The 22,614-nt window shown below is 32.7% G+C and overlaps 2 protein-coding genes across 5 annotated transcripts; one reads left to right on the forward strand and one right to left on the reverse strand.

Annotated features, from left to right (window-relative positions):
• Positions 1-13,875: 13,875 nt before the first annotated feature.
• On the forward strand, positions 13,876-18,799 carry LOC120082006 (splicing factor 3A subunit). The gene is made up of 4 exons (XM_039037212.2): positions 13,876-14,494; positions 16,342-16,497; positions 16,584-17,234; positions 17,345-18,799. The coding sequence occupies exons 1-4, from the start codon at positions 14,141-14,143 to the stop codon at positions 18,590-18,592; spliced, it is 2,409 nt and encodes an 802-aa protein (XP_038893140.1). The 5' UTR covers positions 13,876-14,140; the 3' UTR covers positions 18,593-18,799.
• Positions 16,131-21,805, reverse strand: LOC120082007 (5'-nucleotidase / magnesium ion binding protein). Of its 4 annotated transcripts, none has more exons than XM_039037216.2 (11): positions 21,645-21,805; positions 21,383-21,524; positions 21,256-21,316; positions 21,021-21,153; positions 20,749-20,872; positions 20,552-20,608; positions 20,342-20,438; positions 20,019-20,226; positions 19,728-19,788; positions 19,477-19,573; positions 16,131-17,992 (listed from the first exon to the last, which is right to left on the reverse strand). In XM_039037216.2, the coding sequence occupies exons 1-10, from the start codon at positions 21,731-21,733 to the stop codon at positions 19,508-19,510; spliced, it is 1,038 nt and encodes a 345-aa protein (XP_038893144.1). In that variant the 5' UTR covers positions 21,734-21,805; the 3' UTR covers positions 16,131-17,992; positions 19,477-19,507. The 4 variants fall into 4 exon arrangements, with proteins under 4 accessions (XP_038893144.1, XP_038893142.1, XP_038893143.1 ...); XM_039037214.2 differs by having other exon boundaries at positions 16,131-18,520; XM_039037215.2 differs by having other exon boundaries at positions 16,131-18,553.
• Between the last annotated feature and the right edge of the window lie 809 nt (positions 21,806-22,614).

Genomic DNA, 22,614 nt, shown 5'->3' on the forward strand with positions numbered 1-22,614 from the left:
AAGTAAATTAAGATTGCCAAAATGAAGTAAATATCCATAATAGATTAATAATATATTGAAAACCTCAATCCACGAGTTCTATAACATCCACAATTACATCCACAATTACACGATAACAATGTAAAACCTAAATACGTTTCTTGCCTAGAGATGTATCTTCAACAAAAATCTCCAGATACCTACAAAATACAAATTTAAATAAGTTTAATGCTTAATAATATATCAATCTCAACTAAACAAACCAAGTTACCTCAATCATAAAGAAACCTACAAACCAAGAACTCAGTCATAAATAAACCAACAAACCAACAAACCAACTCAATCATAACTTAAACTTAACATACTTGTACTTAAATATAGATATGCAATCAACTGAAATACCCCCCCCCCTTCCCCCACCCTCCAAAATTATTCTCAACGGTAATAAACAAACTAACTTACATAATCAACTGAAACACACCTCCTCCCTCCTCCCTCCTCCCCCCCAAAAAAAATATTCTCAATGGTAATAAACAAACTAACTTACACATTCAACCGAAACAAATAAACTAAAATAAATTAACTAACACAATCAACTGAAATACCCCCCCTCCCCCCCCCCCCCCCCCCCCCCATTCCCTAAACTTATTCTCAATCGTAATATACAAACCATTTGAAACACCTATACGTTTATGTTGTTACCATAACTGCAGGATAACAACACATACACAATCATCTAATTTAGCATAAAATAAAATTCAAACTCAACTTCAGGATAACAGCATTAACTATACTTTACATAACTATACGCCTATGTTGTTACCATAACTGCAAGATAACAACATGTACAATCTTACAATTAAGTTTACTACGAAAGTTGAAGAGCTCATACCTAGTTCGATCTATCTTTCATGAGCTGTAAGAGCATAGCTTTCATATCCTCCATTTCGGCTTGTCTTTTGGCATCCTATTAATATAATCTAGCCAATTTAGCCTTTAAGAAGTCTATCACTTGTTGTTGCTTCTCTATAATTCTTAATGAAGATGCACTGGACGATGATCCCCTAGATTTTTTCACTTTTTTACCCTTCGGTGTCCTACCAAGGCCCACTCTTGGGCCCAACACCTACTCACATATTTCCTCATCTGATATTCATTTATACTCTTCTTGGGGGGAGGATTCTCTCGGCTCAACCATTTGACTCTACATAAATAATTAAAACTAATTATTGTTGTATATGAATAAAGTTACATTGAGGAATAAAAACTTACATATGCATCATTCGCAGACTAATTAACAAAAGAGTTATCACTTCTACAGTGTGTTTACCTAAATAAATCCACTAGGTCCATTGGTTCACCATCGGGTCCTTTCTGTAAAAAAATTCACAAGAAAATGAGATATTAAGATGAGTGTACTTTAACCAGCTGTAAAAATTATACTTTATCCAACTTACCGTGGATTCTATGCGTATAAAAGTTTTAGAACCAGCTGTATGGGTGTACTTTAAGGCTAACCTATTCCTCTGGTTCGTCTCTACCACTTTCTAAGAAAATGAGAAATTAAACTTCGTTAGAGTAATTGAGAAGTAAGTAAAAAAAAAAACACAAAAATTATTACTTTCCAGTTGGCAGATTCAAACTTGTTGCATAGAAAGTGTCAATCCTCTATGTTGTCCTTCAGGCGATTAGGTGGGTGTGCTCGCCTCTTCAGGACTTGCATATTTCTTATAGTGTTTGTGTAGTTTTCCCCTATACTCTTTGAACGAATTTTTCATCTATTCATTGATGAAATCATTAACCAGTTTGCTGGTCAAGTCTAACACAAAATGATTCTGAATTAAGACAAAAAAGAAAAACTAATTAGTATGGAAGTCGATGCATAAATAATTTGTAAAATATAAATTGACCATCTTGCCAATAATCGACCCTTAACAAGCTTTCGTGTTTCTATTGGTACCTCTCTCCATGATCCATAACGAACGAAAAAAGATTCTCGAATGTTGGTATTAATAGCATTGCTAAACCTCGTTGCATTGTTGCATGTTGGTTTATGCCATTCAGGGTCAATCTCGATAGGAATTCTCCCGAATTGTTGAACATATTTATCCAGATCAACATTTCTGGAGTATCCACGTCCAGCCCTAGTAGTATTACCAGAGTCTGCAAAAATTATACGTCGTTGGTTTAATGAAACATTAGTTTATATAAAAATGTGACTCTAAAATAACCTATATTATCTCCCACAGAGGATGATGCGCCAACGGGCTCGGACTGTAAGAACTCTAGTATTGCCTCCTCATCAGTATGACCTACCATTGTTCCTGTGTAAACAATAATATATATGTTATACAACAATATGTAAGCTATGAAATGGAAAAGAAACAAGTTTTTAACCTACATGCTCATGGAGAAAATACATATTTACATGCTTATTCTGTATCATTAAGATGTTCATCGAAACTCAAACTCTTATTAGAAGATGATTGAACATCCTCTTCCTCGTCATTTATGAAGTCATCATCAATTCGCTGAATTATTCATTCTACAACTGTAGGATCAACATCAACTCTACATAAACTGATATCATTCATTGATTCATCGATTGTACAAGTAATACTATTCACCACTTCTAACAACTCATGTTGGTCATTCTCACGTTTTTCTGCTTCTGGCATGTCCCACACACGCTTGTTTTGGACTACTTGCACCACCTTCCAATTATTACCATATTTAGGATCGTTGATGTAAAACACTTGTTTGGCTTGACTGGCAAATACAAAAGGTTAGTTAATAAACCAATGCAGTCAAATACAAAATTTTATGTGGAATCTTTTTACTTTTTCCAGATTCAACTTTGTACCGAGATTCACTACATACTGGACACTGTTCCAAATCAAAAAATTCTTTCCAGTATAGGATGCAATCGTATTTGCAAGCATGAATACACTCATAACCAAGTCCTAAGTCATGTAATTTTATTTTAGCTTTATAAAATGAACTGGGTATAGATGCTCCAATGGGAAATGCTTCTTTTACCAATTCAAGTAACAAATAAAACAACTTGTTAGTCCAACCGCTAAAAACCTTAATATGCATCAACTTCACCAAGAACAACAATGACGAGAAATTTGTAACCAGGGTACAACTGGTTGCATGCTTCATTCATTAAGTCTTCAAATAAGCTTGAATTGTTATCTCTTTCTTGGGCATTGGTCTGCATCTCATCCTCGTTTTCTTCTTCATTTACTCAGCAATGGGACACTGTAGATCATTTATAATATTCAAAATTTCATTTTCTTCATCTATGATATTCATCTCTGTCGTTCTTAATCCATCATCATGTGCCGATTGAGATGTGTGACTATCGTGTCCCCTAGACAAGTCGACTAGATCTCCATAATATACCCATTGATGATAAGATAGAGAAATTCCATTAATGAATAAATGTCTTCAACTCCATCTATTGGCTCCCACCTAGCATTCATACATTTTCTGCATGGACATCTTGTTTTTCCTAAATTATTAACATGAAGTTTTGCAACATCAAGGAATCGATATACTCCTTCTGCATACTCAGTTGATAACTTGTTCCTAATCTTAATCCACTCTTTATCTATTCTTAATAATATATTCAATAAATTGAACCTGTATGATTTAGACAATTAGTTATATTAGAACATATAGTTCCAATTTCTAACTTTTAATTTCATTTTATTTACTTCTTGTTCGTGGTTTTGAATGATTAAAAGTACATTTAAGTGTGATTTTGAAAATGACAAAAGTTATTTTAACTATTTTAGAATCGATCCTAAATATATCCTTATTCCTCTTTTGATCCTATACAATTTTCTCTTATAAAAGTAGATCTCAAGGCTTGAGATGTTTGGATATAGTTTCAAAATGCTAGTTGAAGTTCTAGAGGTTGAAGCCAAATTATTGTAAAGACGACCAAATGATATCCAATCAGATAGAGATTTATAGTTGAAGCCAAATTGATGACAAAATCAATGTTAGTGCTATCATTCTTATGATAGTGCTAGTTGAAGTCCTATCATAAGAATTGATAATGTTTAGCTTCATATATGTATGAAGAATAAGTAGTTCAGAAACTAAAGAATACAGAAAACATCCCCTATTCTCAATACTAAACTATTGTATAGAGTTAATCAAATCTCCCCATAAACTAACTCGAATATCCTAAGTTATTGACACAACTTCATTTAGCGAGAAATCTAGCAAGAAAAAAAACTACCATAGTCCATTGGCTATCTACAGAAACAGAGGAAATCACATGATACAGAATTGAATTATTCTTTAGCTAACAGAGTACTCTCATTCTATGATCCACAACAAATCTACATTACAATCAACCATTTAATAAACAAAAACTCAACATCCAATTCCAACAAATTTATTTCTACTTAAAAAATCACTAACATCATTACAATCAACCATTTGTTTATGGAAGTACGCAATACCAAGAATACCAAGAATATTAAGTAAATAAGTAAAAAAGAGTTACCTTTCCGGCGAGGAGGGAAATCAGAGACGATGACGGACAGTGAGAGAATGAACCAACGAGCGAGATGGGGAACCAACGGACGGCCAGGGAACGAACGGAGTTACCTTTTCGATGAGGGGACGAACGGACGACTACCAGAAGGAACAAGCGGACGGGAACGACTGTCAGAGGGGACGAATGGACGATAAGAGGAATGAATGGCAGTGGACAGCGAGAGGAAGAACGACGGCTAGAGGAAGAAGAAGAAGAAGAAGAATCGGCAGAAGATGGAAGAAGAAGAATCGGGGATTTAAATCACATTTTTCCCGACGGTTGTCTGCTACCGTCGGGATATGTGTAAGCAATCCCGATGGTCACCTCCAAACCGTCGGCCAAACTTACCAAGCCTGATGGTTTTCTAACACGACTGTCGGTAGAAAATCACCAATTCCCAAACAAAAATTAGAATCCCTAATGGTTGACTGAACACCGTCAGGAATACAATAAAGACCGACGATTTTCTGACACCACCGTCAGCAGAAAATCACCAATTCTCAAAAGGAAAATTAAAATCCCCGGTTGACTGAAGTCCGTCAGGAATACAATAAAGACCGATGGTTTCCTGACACCACCTCGTGAGAACCTTCCCAAATTCCCAAAAAAATATTTTTTATATTTCTTAGAAATCTCAACGGTCAACTAAAAATCGTCGGGAGTTCGACCTATTCCGACGATTCCTGTCTCACCGACGGCCAATGATTCCCCGATTCCCATAAAAACTTTTAAATATTTATTTTAAAACTTGGAATCTCAACGGTTGCATGGTGTCATCGGGCTTTATAAAGAAAAGCCAACGCTTTCGTGCTCACCGTCGGGGGAGCTTAACAAATCACAATAGATTATGCACACCGCACTCGATGGTCGAGTAGTAACCGTTGGGTTTGCTTAGAATGCCCAACGATGTTTTATTACCATCGGGCGAGATTAAAAAGCCCGACGTTCTACTCGTGGACCGTCGGGCAAATTCGAAATCCCGAAGGTCTGTTCGTGGACCGTTGGGAGTAAATTTTTATCCAGACCCCTTGTCTAGACCGTCGAGAGTGGTAGAAACCACCGACGATTTTTTGGTCGTCGGTCGTTAAGAATTACCAAAATTCTTGTAGTGATGCTATAAAATTAAATCATGCATCTAAAATTATAACATTTATAATATGATTCATGAAATTAAATGCATAACCTATGGTGGGATTTTATACTATATGGCATACGTTATGGCATACAATAATAAAATGAAATCATACATCACATGCATAATATAAAAGCAATTAATGGACGGGGATTGGACACCTATTAAAAAAATCTAACTATTACAAGATAATTATCCATCAGGTTCGAAACAGGTGAATCGAGCCTTGAACTGCTCGAACCAAACCAGAAACCGGTCCAGATGAACCTAAAACCACCGAATAGAGAACCCACGAATCGAATCGAACCAGTAGACCAGAACCGTCCGCGAACCGGAGCTGAACTGGAGCTAAATCGAATGAAAACTCTGTCTCAGAGCGTCATGACACCGTGCCCTAGCGTTGCAACACTACAAAGTTTTCTTTAATTCATCGCATCGCAGCATCCCAATGCTACTGTATAGTCACCAACTGTACAGTTTCAAACAGCTTCGAAACTCCATGAAAAATGCCTCAAATTCTCCAGAAAAAGGTTAGGGATATCACGAACGACTCAACCTACAAAAATTAAAGACTCTATTGCAATTAATGTCCCAAAACATGGGACCTTAAAAAACAATTTTGTAAATAAAGCGATGAATCTATATGCCCAATCCCGAAAACATCCATTAATCCATATCACATTCAACATAGAATTCATCACATGAATTATACAGAATGATTAACCCACCATCACTATAATATAATTAATTAATTTAATTTGATTATATATATATTAATATGATAGCTAACTTATCATATAATATATATTAAACTATATGTTATATCAAATATTACATATAACCTATAGTTTTAATATTGTATCATATACAATATAACCTATAGCTTCTTTTCTCTCACTAATGACATTTAATATAAATCACATTTACATTAAACTTAATTATATGAATCCAATTAATATTTGAATCATATTCAAATATTTATTTCCTCTCATAAATACTTAATATTATAATATATCAAATACATTATAGTAATTATATCACATATAATTAAAAATTAATTAATTATATCATATATAGTTAATTCCCTCAATTAATTTGAACAATTCAAATTAATCCAAAAACTGATTCTCATTTAATCCCGTTGAGCTACTGAAGGGACCTCATGGACATGTAGCTTGAAGCTCCAACGGTGTGTGAATAATTAATTAAACTCTTTAATTAAATTATTCATCATCTATTAACTGTCGGGCACTCCATTAAAGATCCATAGCTACACTCTTCGTACTACAGATATATTTTTGTGCCCATTGAATATAACCAATCAACAATACGATGACCTTTCACAAATTGCTCGTAAGTACAGATGGGCCAAAATTATCGTTTTGCCCCTATAGTTACATCTAACTCCTTAAGTACCACAGATCCCTCTAATGAACAATAAATCGTAGTTTAACTATGATCGAACCCCTCTCAGGCCAAGAGAGTGTGTAACGTCACATTGTTCAAACCCCGGAATCAGCCCTTAAGGGAGCAATTTATCTACTTGCCCTGACATTAGAAAAGGAGTGAATTCCTTCTTGTGTAGTTGTGTTCCCAGCTTCTCAATCAGACGAATCTCCAAAATGGTAGGCTTGTTGAGTCGACAATCTGGCCATTCTCACCCATACAAATCAAAGGACCGCCTTCATAGGCAGAAGTCCACAACTCACTCAAGATTCAGGTCATGTTACATATGGTCATCCTGGTAAAATGTAAGTCTCTATTATGAACGGCGTTATATAATGAGACAAAACATTTCGTGGTTCGGTCTTATACAAACTCCTTTATATAGAATATCCCTGCTCATATGTCTCTACATACATAATCAGGATCAGATCATTTATAGTATTTTACAACAATTGTAACACTTACAACGCGGGTCATACTCGTAGTGTCACCAAGATAAGGTATCCAACTTTATCCATCTACTATAGACCATTTAAGTTATCACTTAAACATGATCCACTCATATGTCTCTACATACATGTTTAAGCAACAAGATAATCCTGGATGTTAGTTTATTAGTTTATGGTTAATGCAACTAATTTTAAAATAAAACATCACATATTTTATTGCATAAATAAAATATTTGTACATTACAATTACAAACTACAAGACCCTACGAGATTTAGGGCATCAACCCCAACAATTCTTACCGGGCTATGTACATCGCATGCAGTGAGCCTTGGGGCTCACATCTTATGCTTATGTTACTGTGCTCCCTTGGGATCACCACTTATGCCTATGATTGTGTCCCTCTGGGTCACTACTTATGAAAACATGCCTTTGGGTCCGCCCCTTATGCTTATGCTTACGATGTGTAATGTGCACTTGAATCCTGATAGGAAGGCTAACAGTTCACCTAGTGGGCTCAGCATGGGTCGCTTACTGGGTATTTATATCCTCATTCCTTTCTCTTCATGTTTTTCAGGTAAAGGTAAAGATAGACCGGCGAATGACAAGAAGAATCCGTGACAAGGGCATTACGTCTCGACATTGCTGATTTTCTCAAAGTGCTATGTTTTGTTTAGAGTCAAACATCTAAATTATTTGATTGTTTTAGTCAGTTATTTATTTAATCTATTCTAAAGTGGTTTATGGGTACCCCGAACAATGTTTTCTTTTATGATTTTATCCTTTCTTTCATGAAAAGAAAGGTTTTATTTCATTTTTAAAAAAATTTCTTCAAGATATATATTGTCAAGTTTATGCATGTATGTAGTAGTGTCCAGAAAGTATAATAGAAAGTCGAGCCATTACAGTTAAAAGATCCACAAAGTTCACAAGACAGAGTTCAAGTAAGGACAATCCTTTAAATTCAAGTGCTTCCTTTTCTTTTCTACTTTTCATCTTCCAAACACACCTTACACATTGAAATGTTCTTTTCTAGATTCCTTTTTTTTTTCTTGAATTGTTTGTTGGGTCTAATACAAAGAACATAGTTTTACATAACATCCACACACATATAGGCACACTCCCCACCTCCCATACCAACCCACAACAGCCCCATCAATCATTGAAAATTTGCAAACCAAACAAGGCAAAAAGGAAGTCAAAAACATTGACAGGGAGTTTTAAGTTCATTGAACAAACTATGTTCATTCAAACGAAACAGACAAACACTGCTATCTTTTGTGCTAGAAAAGTTAAAGACTAATCTATAATCTATAATCTCTTTTTATTCTCTAAATTTGTACATATAATTGCCCTTTCTGTGTTCTTATTTGTGTTAATATCCCATTACTATTTTAGAATATAGAGAGAGGATGGCCTTACCTAGACGAAATGAAAGTGCTATTGTTGGCAGAGGGATTATATGAGCATAAGTATTTGTATTTTCAATACAAATTTGAAATTTTTTAAAATATTAATTGACGTATATTAGATATAAATATGTATTTTTATGTCTAATAGAACTCTAAACTAAGTTTACGGACTAAATTTATAATTTTACTTCAAAAAAATGAGGTATGAGAATTTGAACTTCCAACTTTAAAAAACTGAGTATATAGCAATTACTTCTAAACGTGAATTTGGTTGTTATTTTTCATTATCGGTATTAGTTTATGACCATTATTACTTCATGAAAGAAGAAGATCATCTAGTTTGGTCTTTGACATAAATAATAATATTAACAAATCTTGAAATTAAGACTTTAGCAATTGAGTTATCACTAACCGTGGTTGCATAGTAATGAAAGGTTGAAATTAATAAAATCTAAATTTAAAAGAACATGTCACCATTAATAACCTACAAATTAGATTTAATAATCATTGGATTAGTATACTATTCTCGTTTCTTTGTTATTAATCAAATTAATTAAAAAAAATACTTATCTTGGACAAGAAAATATTTTTAAAATACAACACATTTTCATCCGTCAAAGTTTGTTTTAATTTTTCTCGTCTTTTTTAGGGTCATTTATGCAACTGCCTTATTAGTGTGCTCTGTATTTTGTCTATAAAAAAATATATGTCCCTTTAATTTCCTTTCATATATGTATATTTTCACATTATTATTATTATTATTATTATTATTATTATTATTATTATTGGTAAGGGTTTATCCATTTGTTTTCAACCCCCACGTTTAGTTAATTCAAAAGGTTCATAAAGAACTTCAACAACTTTCCTTTGAATATTTTCTCATTTAATTTATAGTTATTTTTTCTATATATATATAAAAAATAATAATAATAACATGCTATTTTATATTTTCTTGGTTTTGACGTTTATAAACGTTCACATTTCTCCCAAAAAGAACACACACACATTTTTCTCCTCTTTTTTTCCTCTTTTTGGATAACATATATGTTCTTGAATTAAAAATCTCGGTATTGGTATCCTTAATTTTCGTAAATACTATACTTTGAATAAAGTTAACAAAATAAATCCAAGGCCGATTGACCCATATAATATTTGAGTTTTATAGTTAATTAAATTGATTTGATGAAAAATGAAGGAGAAATGAAGAAGAGAAATGGTGAAATAAAGAAGAAGAAAGATTGAGAGGGGATAGAAAGAGAAAGGAGAAGAAGAAAGAGAGAAAAATGTGAGCGAGATTCTAAGAAATTGCTAGAGAAGAGGAGAGAGAATGTAATTATTACAAATTTCGATGTTTTTCTAAATATTTTTAAAAGTGTCACATTTTCATAAATATTTTTAAAAACTACATTTCGATTTTATAAAATGAAAATGGTAATCGAAAATAATAAATAATAAAATATCTTTGTCGAATCTTCAATATTCGACTTGCATACTTGTCGAGTTTTCAACACTCGACTTACTGAAATTTTAAAAAAAAAAGAAAAAAAAAACTATAATATTTCTCTAAATTGTTTTCAAACTACAGTATATTTTTTTTTAATTAATTTTAAAATAACAATATTAATCTAAATTTCTCAATAGATAAGACCCATGGATTCAAAATATTTTTCTCATGATAAAAGGTTAGGTTTTTCAGCCCATATTTAGTAATCTAAATTGATATTTTGGATGCATATATGTCTACATGTATGTATGTGTGTGGTATATATCTCAATATATATATATATATATATATATATTGAGATGCAATCAGTGGGTTTGAAAGATTCAAAAGGCAAAAGACTTTGTCAAAACTAGCTTGGTATAGTTTCGCCGGAAATGTTGTATTATTTCTTAAATAAATCAATTTCGTTTTTTAAATTTTCTTTTTTATTTGAAGGACGTAATAAACTATGAAAATTTAATAAATAAAAGGTTGACTGTGTAAGTACAATACAATTCTTTTCTTTTCTTTTTTTTTTTTTTAAAAAAAAATTCAGTGCTATCATTTTTTAACATCTAACCAATTGATAGAGTGTAAACCAATTGTCGAGTCTCAATAAAAGTCAACATCACTCTATTTTTTCTCATAGATAACTTTCAATTTTATTATTTTTTCTAATGGGTATCAATAATTATTATGCTTTTTTATTTTAATTATCGCTTAAATATTTTGAAATTTATTAAATTTCCATATTTGAGGATAAAGAGATGTGAAAGTATTTATTTTGTAATTTGAACCCACACATATCTTTATTATCCTTTATAAATACAGTGAATTAATTACAATGAATCGAATGCGTAAACATGGTTTTTTTTTAAAAAAAAAAAACGAATGTATAAAGGAGAAATATATTTATTTTGAACCTCTACTAAATGAAAATAGTTTATTTTTCATTGATAAACAATTTATAAAAATCTAATTAATAATTATTATTCATATTCTTACCAAAGAAATTAGAGAAACTTTTACTTTGGGTCTTTTTAAATATAAAAAAAAATTGAAATATTTACCGTGCAAAAAGTTACAAATAAATCAACAAGTTACGAGATTGACATATTGAATATTACTTTAGATTTTATTTTTAAAATATCTCAAGATTAGTTTTTTTTTATAAAGAAAAACTAAATTTAATTATATATTTGTATTTTTATATATTTTTATTTAAATTATTTAATAATTAAATAATGATTTTCTCTTAATAATTACTTCATAAGAATGAAAATAAATAAGGGAATAAGATTCCTTCTTCCATTATTGGCATTTAACATAATTCTCTAAAAAAACAGAAAAAAGAGAGAGCAAAGAATATTTCATTCCTAAACTTGTAGACCCACATTTTCTTTATCTATACTGTTGTGATTTGTTTTATATCCAATTTAAATTTATTATTATGTTAGTTAACAGAATCAATCATAATCCACCTTTTTTTTTTTCAATTCCAATTCCAAACTAATTTTACATAACATTAAAAATCTTATTTTGTTCCTTGAAATTTATTTAACATTTTTATTTCCATTAATGAATTAATGTATGTTAGTATAAATTTATTTAATCGAGCAAAATTTAAGCAAAGAAGAAAAAAAGAACTAAGTTGGAGCTCCAAACTTTTTCACCTTTTTTTTTCTAAAAAAAAAAAAAAAACAAAAAAAGAAGAAAAACTTTTTTCATCTCTTGAAAATATTAAATGTTTTTAACTTAGAGATAAGAGATACAATCATGTTGGCTAATAGTATTACTTATAATAACTAATATGTTTAGTAATGAGTATTATTACATTACATTATTATTAAAATTCTTTAGAAATATGTCTAATGAGTCCTTCTCCACTCACAAAGTTATGTCTATTTAGTCCATGTGCTTAAACGAAAATTTGTAATAAGTAGTTGAACTTTCAATTGTGATTGTCTTACATTGTCATTATCAATTTCACGTTTATACCAACATGTACCCATAAATTTGGATAAATTATTCGGTGAGGGGTCACACTGTAAAGTCCCACAATATGGCTAACAATTTTTCACTCTTGAAATATGAGATAGAAATACCTTGAATTTTATATCAAGTAGTTATTAGAGCGTGTAAATTTGTAAACTCTCGTCTAGTGGAGGTTGTGTCAAGTTTGATTAATCCATAAATTAACCATTAAATATTTTTTCAAAACTCGTAAATCTAAAAAAATGTAACATTTTTTTTCTTTGAAATCATGTCAATTTTGTACCATGCATATGTCTTATAATTCCATAGAAGTCTATAAGCATCTTTTTAATATATATATATATATATATAAACTTTTTCGATTGTCAAAACAACACTTTTTAGGTTTAAGATCAAAATTATAAACTCACTTAGATTTGAGGTTGAATTTGATGAAATAAAAAGTTATATTAGCTACTTTGACAAATTTAGGGATAAAAAAATGCTTGAATACAAATCAATCAAAGCATATCCGAGTAGATTGGGATATCTATGAGATGGGATAGGGACTGAGATGACTTCACCCATCTCCATTTCATTTTCCATCTCTACGAAATTCTCCATTTAATTTTGCAAAGATAAAGATTTTTCATAGAATGTAAGGTCAGACTTTCCACGGGAATTATTTTCAATTTGTTTGGAAAAAATCAACAAAATGATTGGTTGATGCCACGACATAGAGGCAAGAGTGCCGCAATGCTAGGCGACAACACTCGACGCTCTCCATTAAACTGCGCACGAAGGCTCGAGTATTTTTTATAATTCCTTATGAATTCTCCTTTTAATGGTTAATTTTTCTTCAAAAATTTCTTAAACCTCTACAAGGAAATAAAGTAAAATTTCATATTAAGTTATTTAATTATCAAGACACTTAAATTCATATAGTATTATTATTCATACATAAGAGCTTTTTTCTTTAAAAAAAAACATATATATAATTTCTTTTAAATACTAATAATGAAAAGAAACCGAGTGCGGAAGGAAAATTACATCCTCATTCCCATTTAATTCATTAGAAAAAGAAAAGTTCTCACTTCCTTAATTTCTACATGAGTTACCTCACCGAGTAGGTCTTTATTAAGACTTCGTCTTAGAGTAAAAGTGAACATCTCTATTTATAAATAGATAAAACAATTTTAACGAGGTCAATGGTTGGATCTCTCACCCTGCATGGTAGCAATAATAAAATTTGAGAAGAGAAATTTTTGAATCGTGATACTTCCAAGGTGAAGTATAGAGACGGTTGTTTTCATTAAATAATTTAAAATTGAATTTTTTTTTTTTTAAAAAAAAAAAAGAAAAAGTAAAATAAAAAGTGGAGCCCAAAGCCAAAAGGGTCCAATGAACAAACCTTTTTACACTTTATTTTCCAATCTATAAATATCCATTTTCATCTTTTTCTCTTCAGTTTTCTTCTTCTTCTTCTCTTCCACTTTCCAAAAACCTTTTTCCCCCAAATATTCTCTACGTAATCTTCTTCAAATTTCTTATTCCTAATCCGAAAATTCTTCCCTTCTTCAATCTCCGATTCCTATTCCTTCACGGACTCTCTCCGATTTCCCCTCTTTCAATATCCTTTCTCCGATTCATCTCTCTGTTCCAATTTTCATTCGGTTTTTCTATCTGATTCGATTTTTTTGGATTGATTTATGGTGGTGAAACTGGTCCGATGGCCGTCCTGGCCGCCGTTCTCGTCGAGAAAATACGAGGCGATCATCAATATTCGCCGATTAGAAGGATTGACAAGTCTCGTCAGCGATGATGCGAGTGGTTGTTTAGTGGTGGAAATCAAATGGAAAGGACAGAAGATTATGGGATTGAGTTCTTGGAGACGATCTGTGAAGAGGAATTACACAAAAAAGGGGAATGTCTATGAAGAAGAGGAAGGAGGAGGATTATGTGTGGATTGGAATGAAGAGTTTACGAGTTTGTGTTCGTTTTTGGGGTCTAATAAAGAGGATCTCATTCCGCCATGGAAGGTTTCATTGAAACTTCTTCAGAAAGTAAGTAACTCTTCTTCCTTCTTCCTTCTTCCTTCCTTTGTGTTCTGTTCTTTAGGGGAATTTATTGCAGTTTCTCTTTGAATTGAATTGTGAAGTAATGGCGATTTAATGTTCTTTTTTAATTTGTGAGAGTGTTTTGCTTGGTTTTTTCCACCCATTGCCCTTTCTCAGTTCCCATGGAGGGTTTGACTTTTTATGATGAAGACAAGACGATTTAATTGTTCCCTTTTTTGTAATTTTTATGTTTTTTTCTTTTTTTCTTTTTTTTTTTTTTGTTAAATTTGAATAAAAATAATGTCACTTACCATGGTTGGATTGGCTAGTGGTATTGGCATACATAACCGATTAAGTCTCTTATGGAGCTAAAAAAAAGTTTTTGACATCTTTGGCCAAAGAGTTTATGGACCATGACTTAAAAACATCAATTTCAAATTTAACTCTTTACTTATAACTCGCCGAACTTAACTAGACTAAACAATTCCTTGCCCAAAACACCCTCGAAAGATTTCTAGTCCAATTGTAGTTCTAACTTTTTGTGGATTTTTTTAAACAAAAGTGCGAAATACAAAGGAATTGAAGTTTGAAGTTGAAGTTTGTTTTAAATTGATCATAAATTTCAAAATTGAACAATCTAATTGCTAACAGTTTATTAATGCTCGATTTTGGTCACTCTTCCACCATTAATTAAGACCAAAATTGAGTATTAATAAAATATTAAGAACTAAGGTCTGTTTGGTAACCATTTCATTTTTTGTTTTGGATTTTTGAAAATTAAGCCTTATCTATTGAATTCTTAGTCAAATTTCGAAAACAAAAACAATTTTTTAAAAGCTACTTCTTTTTTCGAGTTTTGGTTTGGTTTTTTAAACTATTAGTAAAAAGTAGATAACTATGGAAAAAAATTAGAGATAAAAATAATGTTTATAGACTTGATTTTTAAAAAACAAAAATAAAAAACCAAAAACCAAATAATTTAAGGGCCTAGATGGTTAAATTTTAGAAACTATTCTCTCTTTCTTTTTCTAGTTTTACTTTTGGGTTGGGGCTGGTGGATGACGTATGGTTGAACAATGAGGATGTTGATATTTCAATTTTTCTTTTCTGTGTTTGACTTTTTCTATAGTTGAAAACAAAATATAAAACATTATCATAATAATTCCCCCTCTCATGATCTACAATTGTCACTTTATGAATTAAATATCAATAATTCATATTTCACATAAAGAGTATTTTATTGCTACCAGATATCCTCAGCTCTCATTATTGTCATCAATGAACCTTCATGGAAAGGGAAAAAGAAAATAGAATATTGCTTGGCCTTTCTATGTGAATAATTTTCTAATGAGAATCGGCAGAAAGTGGAGGAATAGTTGGTTGAAGAAAAAATTCATAAATTAATTGAAGGATAATAAAGTTCTTTGTTAGGGATGAGGCAAACAATCAAATATCAAGCTGAGTCAGATTTTGATAAATATATACAAATACACCATACAAAAAAATATGTATAAATTAAATTAATTGGAATTTTCTAAAGTTGTGTGAGGTAGGGATGGCGATTAGTTTGCATGTTTCATCCCATATGTTTGAATACTGGTACCAATTTTAGTTTAGACTTAAAATGGAATAAACTTCAAAATATAAGAACCAAAATAGTATTTGAATTGATAAACAAATAATTTGAAAGAGACCATTTTTTTTCCTTTGGGATTTCCTTTCTATTTTCATTGTAAATAAGTCTCAAATTTTTCTTTTGTGAGGGGGAGCTTTTTGTGAAAACCATATATTTTCAGTCACTTTCTTACTATGGCTTTATCACTAATTGAAGTTTTTCTTCTTCCTCATTATAGGGAGAAAACCAAGTACTTCGAAATAGCTACACTGTAATCGGAACCGCGTCGCTGAACCTAGCAGAATATGCTTCCAAAGCTGATGGAAAAGAGATTCAAATAAGCCTTCCTTTGAAGGTTCGTGGCAGCACTGCAGAGTTTGGCCCCTTGCTCAGTGTAAGTACCTCCTAAATTAGTACCTTACCAATTTTCTTATTCCCTGCCATTTTTCTCTCTGACATAGTTCTTCTTCGATTACGCAGTTCTCTCTCAACCTCTTGGAACTGAGAACTGATACAAAACCTATGAGGGTGGTGCAAAGGTCGATCATGCCTGTTACGCTTTCCCCAACTTCACCATTGGCTTTGTCTACAGAGAAAGACGGGTTAGCTGTAATAAGAGCAGGTCTAGATAGAGTGAAAATATTTAGGCATTGTGTATCAGCTGGAAGACCTAAGGAAGTATTCCATGAAGAAGATATTGCTACTGTCAATGGGTTTTATATCAAAGATAAGGATTCTACTCAAAGTTCTTCACTTGATTCCGATTCGCTAGATGATGATGGTGGAACTGAGGATTCATGTGTTAGGCAGCCATTTGGTTATGAGAAACTAGCCAATGCTAACCGTGTAGCAGGATTGCTTCTCCCTGGGACGAAGACTGACAATGACAATGATGAATGTTGGATCTATTGTGGCAATGGTGCAGGGTGCTTGGAGATTGATAGTGACAGTTCACAAACAATACAGCAGAACTCAATGCGCAAAATCTTGTCGTGGAGGAAGAGGAAGTTGAGCTTCAAATCGCCTAAAATTAAAGGAGAGCCTCTTCTGAAGAAACATTATGGTGAAGATGGTGGAGATGATATCGACTTCGACCGTAGGCAGCTCAGCACAAATGAGCTTTTCTCTTGGGTATACTCTCAAAACTTGAACTGCATTTTGCTCTGCTTTACTTGGTATGTGTTGGATTTTCTTAAAACATACTAATGGTGGCCTCTTCTTCTCATCCTTCTTTCTCGCAGTGGTATAATCTGGAGTTATCAGCAGCTGCATTTGGAGATGATAACTTTGCTGTGGGTACTTGGGAGCAGAAAGAGGTAACCTGCCGTGACGGGTGCTTGAAGATCAAAACCGAAGTCTTCTTTGCCTCTATTGATCAAAGGAGCGAGCGTGCTTCCGGAGAAAGTGCCTGCACAGCTCTAGTTGCTGTTATTGCCGATTGGTTGCTCTCCAACCAAGACGAAATGCCGATCAAGTCTGAGTTGGACAACTTGATCAGAGATGGATCAGCAGAATGGAGGAACCTTTGTGAAAATAAAGACTACATGGAGCAGTTCGCTGATAAACACTTTGATCTTGACACGGTAATTAACGCAAAAATCCGACCTCTATCTGTTGTTGCAGAGAAGTCATATGTTGGATTCTTCCACCCAGAAGGGTTGGAGGAAGAGGGCGTTTTTGAGTTCCTTAAAGGCGCCATGTCTTTCAACACCATATGGGATGAAATCAGCCAACTTGCAGCAGATCTTCCAACAAATGAAAGTGAACCGATAGTCTACATAGTGAGTTGGAATGACCACTTCTTCATCTTGAAGGTTGACAAGGATGCTTACTACATCATAGACACCTTGGGCGAGCGGCTTTACGAGGGGTGCAACCAGGCATACATTCTGAAATTTGACAAGGAGACAGTAATTCATAGATTACCAAACGGCACAAAGGCATTAGAGGAGAAAAGCTCCAACACAAAGGAATCAAAGAGCACAGGGCCATCATCAGATGAGAAAACCTCCATTGACACGAAACAATCAAGCTCAGAGCCATCAAAGGAGAAAAGCAGCAGCATTAAGAAAAATCAATCAAAGATCATAGAGATATCACAGGTAGAACCATCCACTGATATGCCCCAACTAAACAAACCAGAGATTTTGGAGGAAAAACCATCTATGGTTGTCATGCAACCAAGCGACTCTGAAGAAGCTTCGACATCAGAACCACCGAGCAGCCTGAAAGAAGCTTCAACTGAGAAGAAAGATGAGTCAGGAAATGGTAGTAATATAAAGGAAGAGGTTGTATGCACAGGGAAGGAGTGCTGTCAGGAGTACATAAAGAGCTTTCTTGCTGCAATTCCGATCAGGGAATTGCTGGAAGACGTGAAGAAGAATGGTTTGAGTTCATCGACACCCCTTCATCAACGGCTGCAAATAGAATTCCACCGTGCTAAAGTGATTCTACAGGCAGAGGATCAGATTTTGGCAAGCAACTACTGAGGATTAACTACAAAAGCTGACTCAAAAGCTATGTTTTAGTTCTTATTTTAACTTTTGAATTAAGTTTTGAAGAATCATCTTGTTTAGACTACTGTAATAAGGAATAAAGTAAATATTGAAGAGGGCATAAATTAATTGTTTATAATGCCCCATTAATTCCTTGTTTAATTATAGTAACTGTTACTAATGCTTATTAATTCCTTGCTCAATTAATGCTTCAGAGATTTAATTTGTGTAATTTTTATAAAATACTATATCTGTACCACATGATTTGGTACTAGAGTTCAGTTTAAATTCAGTTTAATTGACTAAACTTGAATCATATTATGCATATAAATTGCTGATGGATAAAAAATTATTCCAGGTGCACAGAGACCTCACATTTTGAACGAAATCTGATCAGTTTACTACAATGAACTTTATAAAATAATTTCTGCTCAACTCCGTTGTCAATTAAAAATCTGGTTAATTTGATGAAATAAATAACTATACATGTCGAAGAACATAAGCATACACACCAAATTTACAATAGCTATCCAATGATTTAGATGAGAATTAGTGAATTATCTTGTTTTAGAATATCATAAATCATAAATTATTCAAAAGTAGATAGGATTTCATGATTTTTATCTCATCTCGAATTTGAGAATTATCAAAAAACAAAAAACTTTAAATGACTGAGTAACTAATAAGTGACCATCAAATAACAACCAGTGACAGCAGAGAAACCCTACATCAAGAAATTACTTCCTCAAGTTCACATTGAATTGTCTGGCTCCTTATTCAACTACTCTACTAAAGAATGTTAAATAAAAGCAACAGGTGTTGTCACTCAGCTACCAAAAAGGAGTACGATATTCTTGTTGAGAATTGTAAGTGATCACCTTCATTAACCATACAAAAAAGATCTGTCCCTCAGACACCTCCAACAGGAAAGAGCTGATGTACAAGTTTAACCACTCCCATCATGGATGCATCATTCTGTAGACAACATTCAAATTGGTTAAAGTTATATGGTATAGTGGTTGTAATGATTATCGGGAGAGGTTTGCCAATATTGGTCATGAGAAATAAAAGTAAAGGTTTTCCTTTCTTATTCCATCTTTCTTTTTCTTCCCAAGGGTAATCTACTCACCAGGTAAACAATATCAAAGGCATTGCGATAGCCGTCAAGAGAGTTTTCGACGTTGTCATTTCTGCAAAAGGAGCTTATTCTTCAGTATGAGAATAAATATTCATCATGACACAAACACAAACAGGAACTTAAATCTGTTTTACCACAAAAAGTATTTTTGTTACAAGATTATTTATTTATCGAATATTTTTCATGCAACACAGAATATTTCCAAAATTAATTTCAACTTAAAACAAAAATTTTAAATAAACAGATGACAAAACGTAAGGATGTTTTTGAAAGTTAACATACAAAAACCCCACGGATATCCGAGTGTCATAGTTTAAACCGTCTGACATCCCCAAATCCCCAATGTGGTCACCAAGAAGAAGTACATTTGTCCGTTTTCTTACAGAAGCACTGTCATCAATTGCCCCATCTATATCACCCAATTGGTCATGAAGAGGAGCAGCCATATCAAGAGCATGCTCATTTTTATTTAAACTATGAATTGTCTTGCCTGCAAAGAGAAATATTTCCATAGAACAAACTCATTCAGAACAGATGTAACAATCATAACAACCGCTAATAAAATGACCGTAGCAAGTAATAGCCAGCTAAACGAAGGAAGGTACCCTTGAATGATACAAGGCAACCATTATCATCAAACACCATTCTATTTGAAACGATCCTAATATTCTTAAAAGATCTGTGAAGCTTCTGCCTCAGGACCTAGTTCAGGAAGAAGAAAAGGGAGTATCAAGAAAGAACACAAGTGAGCTTTACATATTGAATTATATCTGTATAAATGCACTATAGATAAAGGAACATTTGACCTTGCCTACCTCCTCTATAATGTCTGCAAGACCTGCTGAAAATATAAGAACAGGAACATCCCTTTCCTGATCATCGTTATGTTTGAAATGAAAAATCAGCTATAACACGGAACCAAAAATAGAAAATAGAACATTGATATTTACCCCCACAAAGGGGAGTAGCAACTAGCAAGTAAGGTTTTCATTTTAGGGAGAAAAAGTTTTACCTCTAGAAGTTCAAACAGCTCAACCACTCCCTCCCTAAAAGCAATAGTGGCAGCAGCAACTGATTGCTTTATTGCATCAAACGTAAGACCTCCTTCAATCAGCAGTGAATGGCTTTTGCCCCACCTACGATTTTGGTACACCCACCAACCAGAACCAACAAGTGGACAGAAATCCATATGTATGATTGAAGAAGCATCACAGAAAATATATTTTTGAGATAAATCTAAGAGATTAAAAAAAAATAATTATAAAGAACATCTACGAGGTATACCATTCTTCCATGAGCTTGGTTTTCTCTTCTATCAAAATTGTAGGAGAATATTCCAAGGGATGATAATATTTATAAAGTTCATCCCTCTTAGCATCATATTCAGAATTTCCCTGCTTTAAAAGACCATGACTGGCTACACATATTAATCTTGTCAGCACAACATAAATCAAATTCATCAGATTTAAAAATAAATCTTCACCACAAAGTTAACAGAGTGATAGTAATCAAATCTTACTTTGACCTCGGCGGCCATCAATCCAGTATCTCGTTAGCGTAGCATCAAAGTCAGCAATAACCTAAAAATCCAGTACCTCCTACTATAATATCTAAAAGCAATGGTCAAAAAATAAAAAGAACAACACCTGAAGCTTCTGCGGACCGGCAAAACGCATAGCATCCAGTTTCTTCTTGAGCAGATGGGAATCGGCGATAACTTCCTCAGAGGCGTCTAAGAACCCTTTTTCCTCCATTCCAATCAGGTTTCGGCATCCGGAAAACCAAAGCCTACAAAAGAAAAACGATTATTGAAGTGAGAATGAGTGAGATTGGGGTTTGGATTTGAAGCAACGAATCGCAAAAAGAATGGAATCGAGTAGAAGAGAAAAGTAGAATCAGGAAAGTAACCTGGAAGTGGAAAATGGAGAAGAACGAAGGTTAGAGATGGAAGTGAAGCGAAGAGGAATGGTTGAAATGAATTGGACTACAACACTCATCTGGGCGTTCGCTTGAAATCCAATGAACAACCATCCTTCTTTTTTGGTACCGGGGATCCGCTTTTTCTTTTTCTTTTTCTTTTCCTTATTTTTTCTTTTAGTTTCAAAATATTATCATTTTATCTACTCAATTTTGGTTTCTATATTTAAGATTTACACTTTTAACATCGTTTAGTCAGTCATTTTTTATATTAAAATTATAATTAATTAAGTTTCTCTATTTTTTATCTTTTAAAATTTCACTTCATAATTATTTTTATTTGATTAATAGAAATTGTTGTCAATGATTGAAGGTGAAAATTTAATGAAAAAGTGCAGTTAAAAATATAAATTCTTAAAACATAGGGAACATATTAAAACAAAATTCAAATCTCAAGAGTAAAATTATGACATCTTGAAATTTAGTTTAGAGACTAAATTGAAACAAAACTCAAAACTTAATAACTAAATGTGTAATGTTTTGATACTAAATTTATATGATAGAGTGGAAATGTCTATTTGATTTTTTCAATATTGAATCATAGATATATAAAATTGTCGATAAAAATTTAATTTTATAAGTACAATAAGAATGGAATAAAAAATATACCTCAAACTTCAAGAGATAACTCATGCCAAACTAAATATCGAAATAAAGACAAATTTTCAAGTCATCGTACTCTTTTATTAGATGAAATTGTTACTTGTATTATAAATATGTTACATTATGTGTAATGTAGATATCCATTATTAGTGTGTCACTTGTCCATTACCCCATGTGTTGTCCATGTCTCTCAAGATTACACAATATTATTTTTCATGTAATCCACCTCCTACTTGCCAAATTGTCTATAAATATGGCATTTAGTGGGTTTTGGAAAACACACATATTGTTGATCAAT

The sequence above is a fragment of the Benincasa hispida genome, chromosome 7 (genome assembly GCF_027475165.1).
Source record: "Benincasa hispida cultivar pf3 chromosome 7, pf3_genome.v1.1, whole genome shotgun sequence".
NCBI classification, from domain to species: Eukaryota; Viridiplantae; Streptophyta; class Magnoliopsida; order Cucurbitales; family Cucurbitaceae; genus Benincasa; species Benincasa hispida.

Coding starts and splice junctions, on each gene's coding strand:
- LOC120082007 (XM_039037216.2), bottom strand. CDS start 21,733: ATGAGTGTTGTAGTCCAATTCATTTCAACCATTCCTCTTCGCTTCACT. Junction 21,317..21,382: donor CCGGTCCGCAGAAGCTTCAG/GTGTTGTTCTTT, acceptor CTGGATTTTTAG/GTTATTGCTGACTTTGATGC. Junction 20,609..20,748: donor AGCTGTTTGAACTTCTAGAG/GTAAAACTTTTT, acceptor AACGATGATCAG/GAAAGGGATGTTCCTGTTCT.
- LOC120082006 (XM_039037212.2), top strand. CDS start 14,141: ATGGTGGTGAAACTGGTCCGATGGCCGTCCTGGCCGCCGTTCTCGTCG. Junction 14,495..16,341: donor CATTGAAACTTCTTCAGAAA/GTAAGTAACTCT, acceptor TCCTCATTATAG/GGAGAAAACCAAGTACTTCG. Junction 16,498..16,583: donor AGTTTGGCCCCTTGCTCAGT/GTAAGTACCTCC, acceptor TCGATTACGCAG/TTCTCTCTCAACCTCTTGGA.